The following is a 9,053-nucleotide window of genomic DNA, read 5'->3' as shown; positions in this document are numbered from 1 at the left end:
GGCGGAGGGGAAAGGGAATCGACTACCCAAGCATGGCGATGGGTGACCACCTGTCAAGGCTCACGGGATCCCGTGTTTGAATAGCTCAAATTTCACTAGATTTAAAAATTATTTGAATGCCTCAAATTTCTCTGATGTAGTAAAGTGCGTCTACGTGACTAAACTCTAACCCCCCCCCCCCACACCAGAAATGGACCACATGCATTGCATCACATTAAAGCGCGAGTACACATCAACATATTGCTAATCTTCTTTTGTTCCATTTGTCTGAAGGTCTGACAAACCCATATACCTATGAACAGTAACAACAACAAAGTTCACTTGCTTGACCAGATAAACACTGACATTCGGGTCCTTATGGTTTTAGGTACTACTAGTAAATTACTATACGACCCCGCTTAAACACCACAATTCCTCCTCATCCTCCTGCGAGCACGGCTATGGAAGCTGGATGGCGGGTCACCTTTCACCAGATGCAGCTGCCGCAGTGCCGCGAGAGGGGGGCACCCTTCTTGGCGTTCACGTTCTCTTTGGACTGTTCTATCATTTTCTCCACCAGCTGTAAAAAAAGATCGCCGCCACAAGGCATTTCCATCAGCATGCACACATTGACTATTTTAAGACTTAGCAATAATAGTGGATTTGTTACAAGCAATTGGCAAGTGGGGCGAGTGTAGGAGGATTGCCAGGTGATGGTTGGAAACTGTACATACCATTTGTTTCTTGGTCAGCAGAATTGTCTTCTGCAACAAAACAATGAAACAATTTAGTAATGGTAAGATCTGAAAAGCATATGAAAACTGAATTTTCTCATGGTTTTCACTGGTCAGCAGCTCTGTACCTCCTCGGCTTTCAGACGAGCGTTCTCCTCCTTGAGGTGGTTCAGTTCAGCTTCAAGCTCCACGGTATAAGCCTGTAGGATTTAGAAAGACAGGTAGTGTAGGTGTCACCAACATTGTTACCACCGTTACAGAAATAGCATTGCATAAAAACCAACAATTTTGGCAGGAAGGTAAGTACCTGCTTCCTAGCACGCGATCGTGCCGCTGACTCACGGTTCTTGATCATGCGGCGGTGGCGGCGCTCGATGCTTCTCTCGCAAGACTGATCCTCTGGGGCACCGCGTTTCCGGGTGCCGCCATTCTCCATCATCGCTCCTTCGCCCATGCAGTTCATCATGTCAGCCTGCGTCATGGCGCTCCTCCCGTCCGACGACCCGGGGCTCACGATACCCACCACCCCACCTTGAGGAGGTGGTGGCGGCGGCACCACAACCATCCCTGCATACCCATTGGGGATGAACCCCATGCCGTCGCCCATCGCCGGGAACATGCCATTGGCTGGTGCAATTGGGTACATCATTGGGCCAGGCTGCTGCCCCTGTTGTGCGGGGTTCATCTGTCCATGGACCATGCCGACCGGCACAGGCGCCTGGCCGCCGGCGCCAGATCCCCGGACCACGCCGGCCTTGACAAGGAACTGCTCCAATGTCAACTCGCCTAGGGTCCCCTGCCGGTCGTTGGCCGGAACCGATGGCTGGACAGGAGGCTGCTGTGAGGGTCGCGCGGCCTGAGGCTGGGCATGCACCGGGCGGGGCTCCCTGTTGATCTCAGCCCACACCTCATCCACCGTCTTCCGGCACAGCGGGGGAGGCAAGGAGAACGACTCCTGCCGGGCTAGGTTGCTTCCTCCTGCATCAAGGCCACCTCCGCCCCCACCAGCACCTACCACAGGAGCCACCTCCATGCCCACCAAGCCACCGCCGGTCGCTGCTTGGAACTCATCGGCATTCCATATGTTGCTCATGAACTCGTCCATGTTCATGGACCCAAAATTGCGCCCTGCCTCGCACACCGAGTATTGCAGCTCGTCCAGCGTCAGCGCGAAGATGGAAGACTGCCGCGCCGGCGCAACCGCCTGCTCCTCACCTTCGAGAACGCGCGGGTGTGAGGTGACTTCCTCCTCGGAGAACTTCACATCCTTGCTCATCTCCGACGCCATCCTATCTCTCCTCACCACTATCTACGTACGCTCTTGCTTGGTGGTTGTGGTGTGTGTGGTTCAGTCTTGTGCGCCACGCTCTCTATTTATAGCCTGCAGCATGCAAGAGATAAGCATGAATTAAAGCATTAGATAGCTATTAAATTCACGTGAGAAAACGGTGAGCTATAGATAGATAGATAGATAGATAGATAGATAGATACAGTAGTAAATAGTTCGTCTTGTACTGGATAGATAGGGTACTGCCAAAGCGCCAAACGTGGCCGCGAGTTAAGCCTGGTATACGAGACGAACTCGCGGGGTCTGCTGGTTTCATTCAATAGCTAGCCGGCAACTGCCGCCGCCGAGATGCCTCAGTACCGACGACTGAGCATTACGCGCGTTAGCGTGAGAGACAAGGACATGAGTAAACCGTGTGTGGCCGTTTGCTACTGCCTAATGCTGCCAAGATCGCCGTTTCTAATTTGGGGGTTGGATTAGTATAAGGAGTCTTACGACACGGTGCTCTTCAATTCAGAGAGGTGACAAAGGTGGTGTCATCAAAAATGGAAAAATAGATAGGTGACAAATAGCAAAGTCAGTCATGCATTCTTTCTTTTTTGTTTTTTGAGAAAGTCAGTCATGCACGTGAAAATGCATGTCTACCTTTTATTTTTGGGCTGGACCATCTAGAGGGAATCTAGGCCCAGAGTTTGTCCTGCACTAGTGGGCCTGTTAGAGGCCCAGAGATACAGCAATATAGTGTTTTTTTTGCGACAGATACTAATCTCATACTGACTCTTCGTGTTCTATAAAAAATGTCATACCAGACTTCACTCAAAAAGAAGACAGTTATTAATCAGACAAGAGTCGACCTGATGGCATGGAAAAGCAAAATCAGATAGAGCCGACGTCCCTAGGATGGTGTGGAAAAGAAAAATCAGACAGGGTGCTATGGTATGGAAAAGAAGAATCAGACAGAATCGACGGATGATAACACATGACTTCTCACTGTCTGAAGGAAAAGACACGGGCTCGCTTTTCAGCGGCAACCCGACGGTTCTCGAGGGCATATGAAGAAGAATGCATCAGCTCACATCACACCAACAATGGCCACCCCAGGCGAAACTGCTATGACTAGTACAACGCGTGCAGGCAAGCACAGACTGGCTTGCGGTTGCACGATTTCGAAGGATTCAGATGATGAGAAGGTAGCCTACCGGAATACCGGATCCTCGCAGCATATAATAAGCACTTAAGCAGCAGCCAAGGCGGTTCAAGATTTATTTACTGCTGGTGCTACACAAGAATCACCCCCGGCCGGGCACCAAGAATTCCCCCGCCGTTCCGACCCCGAACATGAATGAAACGGCGGTGAAACAAAGGCGTTAGGTTGCCGAAGCCGCTGCTACTACGATCGATGGAGATGGCATGGTGAAACGAGAGCAAAGTTGACGGCTCCGAATGAAACGAGAGCGACAAACGCACGTACCTCCACCTCCCGGTAAAGCGCCGGAGAGCCCACCGAGACGGCCGGCCGCGCGCCGGCCGCGAGCGCTAGCAGCGCCGCGCAGATCAGCTTCGGACACCGCCGCAGCCGAGCCTAGGAAGCGAAACTTTTATAGTACAGTTGCGTGGGGGAGGGAGCTGTGGCGAAACGGGAGGCAGCATCGCTCCTTACTAACTGGAGAGAGAGGGAGAGACGCATGTGCGTGCGCTGTTTATACGTGCTCGCGGCATGCCTCCTGGCGTTGGCTGTGTCGGGCGCGTCGGCACGTTGGGCTTTCCAGAGCCATCGCCATCCTTCCGAGACGGGCGATGGGCTCCGAGTTCCGAGGCTGGGATGGAAAGGAACGGGTAGCTACGAGCGAGCAGAGCTAGCTGTGCCCCTGCATGCTGCTTGCTTACTTCCACCCCGGGTTTTGTCAGCTCTGCGGCCCACACGGTCGCAGCTGCCTCCTTCCCCGCGTTACTTATCTCGTCGCCCTTTTGGTCACCGTACATACGTGCCGGCCAGCTGCGGAGCGGCGCCAGAACGCGCGCCCAAAGCTGGAGGTCCATGCAGAATCTACTTGATGGTAGAGTATTTATACGACGCACCTGCCTACAGCCTGAACCTTTGGCCTGAAGCTTGCGGAAACAGGGGAGCTTTGGTGCAGAGATGTGGCTTAACCAGAGTGGCAAAAGTTATCGGCACCTTGCGACCCGTTTTTTTCCGGCTGGCTTAACCAGAGCTTACGAGCTTTAATGCTGACCTTTTTAAACAATTAAAATGATTTTCTATCCTACTTCTAGGCCTCGTTTAATAAAAAAGGAAAAAGTTAGGAATTGGGAGAACTAAATACCTATATAAATAGTTCCTATGGTATCATTCGGAATAAAGAAATGCTTCACCAGATTTTTTATGAATTGGAAAATCCCTAGGAACTTTGCTGGAAATCATACATGTGGTCTTATCTTTCGTTTTTTCCAACTTGTGTCATGAATTCATGTATATTTCATTCCCCTGTTTTAGGTTAGAACTCAAATTGAACATAATTTCTTATTCAACAGATTAAATGGCATTAGAATTCCTGTGATTTTTCCACTCCTGCAATTTTTAGTTGCTCTGTTTCAAGCGGGTATGTTATTGGACACAAATATGGCATGAACGTAGGTTCGCTGTCCCCCTGGCACAACGACGCGCGATAGAAATGATTCACACTGGAATGAGCCGCGAGCTACGCCATGACCGGGCAATAGAGAGAAGTCTTGTGATCAAACTCTTCAACCAGCAAGTGTGAGCGCGGGGCCACTAGATCTAAAACCGGTCTAGGTTCATCCTGACTCTGCGACGAGTTTCTTCCTCCTTCAGAAAAACACCCCAACCACCCCGCCCCTCTCCCTCCCCGATCTGACATGTTGCGGGTTCTCGTATTGATAGATCACCATAGCTTCTCCTAAAACCCCATCGGTGAAATAACATCGACATCGTTTCTCCCGTAACTGCGCCCCCCCCCCCCCCCGTCACTCCACCTGATTCCCTCTCCTTTGTACAACCCCCAGCCGCCCCCTGTCACAATAGGGATATCCTTGTAGAGAACAGAGAAGAGGGCACATGCAATTGTCGAGGATAATTTCACCTGGCACCTCTTAGCGGTACGGGACTCACATATTATTTCAGTGCCCCTCCTTCCCCTTGGGAGGGGGGGGGGGGCTAATAGCTCCACTCATGCTTAATTATATGGGATTAATCTTGATATAGAGTACAATGGAGATTTACAAAGAGGGTTTTGACAAGTTGGGAGGCAACTCGTCCAGTTCTAGGGGTCGATCTAGACTGGATGTCATGGATTGATGTGGCTTCTATGGGCAGGTTGCAATGTGTGTACATCTTGGTTCTTCTCTGTGGTGTCAGACGACCTTGTATATGTGAAATATGGCAGCCCCCCCCCCCACACACACACAGTAGTGATGCTTGTCCCTAAGAATTGGACTCTTCCCTAGTTTTGAAAGGCCTTGACTTCCTTTATAGGAAACCTCGGAAGTCACCTTCCATTAAATCGGTCTCCCATGTATGGGTCCCTTGAACCCCCATGTCCCTATGCATATATGTCCCTTGCGGTACATGCGACCCAGGGATACAACTATCCATCAACACCAATTCCCCCTCCCACTATCTCCAAAGTAAAAAAAAACATGAATGTTGAATGAAAATTGTGATGCCTTGTGCTTTGGAGTGGTCATCTAAGGTTATGGTAATGTTCCACCCTCCATATAAAAACATGGGTCAAATGAAAAATGTATGGAAAAGACTTCTATGTATCATGCTCTAGTGCTTCCATCCACATGTGATAAGTTTTCACCCCCTCTAATTTCCCTCGAGAACCCAGGAAACAAAAGGTTGTCATGTGTTGATACCTAGTGTTGCCATGTAGTTATCTAAAAGTTGACATGTGTTTTGTGGTATAATGTCAGCATATAAGTATGTGTCAGATTGCCATCAACACAAGCCAATTAGGTTTGCCTCCATTCCAACGCCAATCTGTTATGCATATGCTAGGAAAGTTTGCCATGTTTTGCTAAATAAAACGACCATATGGTGTGTGTGAGAGTTCCCATGTGTCGTGGTTATTTTCGTAGTTGCACACACAATATCCAAAAACACAAATACCAGGATGGAAAAGAAAACACGCAAGGTCATACTCCAAAATGGCACATAGTCGAATGGTGCACTCAGAGGAAATGGATAAGAACATAAGACCAAATAATGTACCTTGGTAGAACTAGTAGGAGTCGTATTGAGATCATTCCATATCTTAAATCCCTATATGCCCCAGAAGAAGATGTAGTTTATGCACAAGAAGAAGATGTAGTTCATTGGCATTCATAGACCAATAGTGAAAAATAGAGAAGATGAGGAAAATTTGTTTGCATAGAGAAACTAGACAACCCTATCATGAAGCATACCATGTGCAAGCAAAAAAAGTTGATACCACCAGTACTTGGCCCTACTAAAGTTGCCATGACATGTGAGCATGAACTACTATCATATAAGTATAAGTTTCCATGTTAATTGTGTAAAGATTTCCTTGAACTGCGTGCATATTGTTGAAAGAGCCATCAACCTCAATGTCTACCTTTATCATCTGAGAAATGAGCTTGTTTTTCATGAGGATACAACGAAAGGTTCACGGGATATATTTATTTCAAGTTACAGATGTTTAGTGTCTAAGTTGTCAACATGAAGTAGCTGCAAATGACAAAGAAAATGCAAAAATGGAGAGGGTGTGCGTGAAAAATCAGCAAAATCATGGGGCGTGAAAGGAAATTTGGCTGTGGAACTTGGCCCTATAGTGTTAAGTAAACAAAACTTTCCACACGCCAAACAAATATATAAATCCATTTATGAACAAGAAAGTTGTCAATATGTATCCACACCTCAAGAAAGAAAAAAGTGACACCCCTTTGCAAAGGGGTGCCATGAGATAAATGTACAATATGCACACATGGGAGAATGTAAAAAAATGAGGACACTACAAATGTTTTGAGAGATATGGTGTGACCAAAAAATCAGGAAAGAAGTTGTTATGCATGCATATGTAGAGAATGACATTCTATTTCATAGAATTTTTTTACCAAAAAAGTGAAATGTGTCTCCCAGGTAACACGAAATCCATATGTGGACAACAAAAGTTGTCATATATGATGTGTAGTCACAAAATCAGTAGCAAATAAAAATTGTTGGGATGTACCGGAGAGATTGCCATGGAATCTATGTAAAATAGGACACACATAAGCGAACTAGAAATTAATTTAATGTCACAAATAGTTGCCAAAGACATGTGAATAAAGCATGCATATGAAGTAATTGTGTGCATAGATTAATTACCTTTGGTGATGGGCTCTGGACATGAGAATCTTCCTTCTTTTGTTTCCAACACCTATCGCCCCCTGCGGCAATGTTAGAAGGAAAGATGCATGTAAGATCAAAAAACTTGTAAACCATATATATGTTCCTTCAACGAGAGGAAAATCAATAAAAAATTGGAGGATTAGAAAACCGTAGGGGGTCACCAAGGGGGGGGGGGTCTAGATAGAAATCATGGCTAGATGATACCAAGATGCATGTCCGCCCGCCCAAGCACTTCCCCAACCACCGCACAAACATGCATCATCTCGTGTCTCATGTTCCCCTAACTCTACTAATTCGCAAACACTCCTTTACAAGACCAGAAACTGAAGACTGAGCCACTCTGCTTCCCAATCAACAACAATTTCATCATGCGGGGTCAGATCTCATATCCTCCCACCCCACCCCTCCCCGACCAAACCCTAGCCCCCAAAATCCTTGTCGTGGTGAGCACATAGATGAAATTGATGAATCATAATAAAGTCCAGCTCACCACCAAGGGGGTCCAGATAGAAATCATAGCTAGATAATACCAAGATGCATGTACGCCCGCCCAAGCACTTCCCCCAACCACCGCACGAACATGCATCATCTTGTGTCTTTTGTTCCCCCCAACTCTACTAATTCACAAATAGAACTTTACAAGACTAGAACCTAAAGACCGAGCCACTTCGCTTCCCGATCAACCATAATTTCATCATGCGGGGTCAGATCCCGCATCCTCCCACCCCACCCCTCCATGACCAAACCCTAGCCCCCAAAATCCTTGTCGTGGTGAACACATGGATGAAATCAATGCATCGTAATAACAAAAATTAAAGTGCGCCTCACCGCCTGGCAGAAAATGAACTTGTATTCAACCTTAAAACCACTTCTATCCTAGATCCACTCTGCACGATTTCGCAAAAAAATCTGACATAAGAACAACGCACATCAAACACGTCAAAGATTTGGACAACAAAGAGAAGAGTGGGTGGATGCGTGATTCGTACCTCATATGAGTGCGAGAGTGGACGGATTCCGGCGAAGGCGATGCGGCGGCGAGCCAAACTGGTGTAAAACTTGAGGGTGAGGAGATCTGGTGTGCGAAAGAGGAGCGGTGGTGTAAATGCAGCCCCGGCAAGCGTTGTTTTAATGGGGAAAAGGGGCGTGGTTCCCTAAAATAATGAAACTGCCAACCCTACTCCACCAACACCCCCAGATCATCTCCTCCCTTCATTTCGTAACATACGGTTATCAATGTGTCTCACCAAAAAGGATAAAACGCGGACGCTCTATGCCAGACCATGCTATATTGTCCACATGTGTGATCAATGCAACATTATTGCATTAGGCTAGGATATTTGTGAGGTAAAGTCCATCCAATATAATTTCCAAAGTGTCACATCCCAGATTTTTCCCAAATCTAGTATGTTAAAAATTTCACAGGTAATTAAAGTTTTTTCTAGGAAAACCTATGCTTGTTAGCCTCTAGCTAAATATTGCCTTGGAATTTTCTTAATGGTTGACTTGTTTGTTCTGTTTGAATTCACCTAGAGGGCCAAGGACCTTATGGCCACATTGAAACCCTTGTTTGAAATTTTGGGGAGACAGAATGAACCCTACAAGGTTTAGGGAATAAATTTGAATCCCAAAATAGGTTGAAAATTTAAAAAAATGGGCATAAGGCTATCCTTAATAA

General features: G+C 47.0%; 1 protein-coding gene across 7 annotated transcripts; it reads right to left on the bottom strand.

The window, feature by feature from the left end:
- Nucleotides 1–226: 226 nt before the first annotated feature.
- On the bottom strand, nucleotides 227–8,505 carry LOC542952 (bZIP transcription factor ABI5 homolog). Of its 7 annotated transcripts, none has more exons than XM_044486282.1 (8): nucleotides 8,365–8,505; nucleotides 8,204–8,284; nucleotides 7,352–7,413; nucleotides 6,236–6,286; nucleotides 1,021–2,094; nucleotides 842–913; nucleotides 714–743; nucleotides 227–559 (listed from the first exon to the last, which is right to left on the bottom strand). In XM_044486282.1, the coding sequence occupies exons 5-8, from the start codon at nucleotides 1,999–2,001 to the stop codon at nucleotides 467–469; spliced, it is 1,176 nt and encodes a 391-aa protein (XP_044342217.1). In that variant the 5' UTR covers nucleotides 2,002–2,094; nucleotides 6,236–6,286; nucleotides 7,352–7,413; nucleotides 8,204–8,284; nucleotides 8,365–8,505; the 3' UTR covers nucleotides 227–466. The 7 variants fall into 7 exon arrangements, with proteins under 7 accessions (XP_044342217.1, XP_044342218.1, XP_044342219.1 ...); XM_044486283.1 differs by having other exon boundaries at nucleotides 8,204–8,262; nucleotides 8,365–8,492; XM_044486284.1 differs by lacking the exon at nucleotides 6,236–6,286.
- Between the last annotated feature and the right edge of the window lie 548 nt (nucleotides 8,506–9,053).

Source organism: Triticum aestivum, chromosome 3A, assembly GCF_018294505.1.
Source record: "Triticum aestivum cultivar Chinese Spring chromosome 3A, IWGSC CS RefSeq v2.1, whole genome shotgun sequence".
NCBI classification, from domain to species: Eukaryota; Viridiplantae; Streptophyta; class Magnoliopsida; order Poales; family Poaceae; genus Triticum; species Triticum aestivum.
This window is presented reverse-complemented; position numbering and strand designations above follow the sequence as displayed.

Bases quoted from the DNA above. Each gene is read 5' to 3' on its own strand.
- LOC542952 (XM_044486282.1), bottom strand. From the start codon at position 2,001: ATGGCGTCGGAGATGAGCAAGGATGTGAAGTTCTCCGAGGAGGAAGTC. The intron at 744-841 runs GTACAGAGCTGC...GTTTTGTTGCAG, and splicing joins CTCGTCTGAAAGCCGAGGAG to AAGACAATTCTGCTGACCAA. The intron at 560-713 runs GTATGTACAGTT...CTTTTTTTACAG, and splicing joins TGCTGACCAAGAAACAAATG to CTGGTGGAGAAAATGATAGA.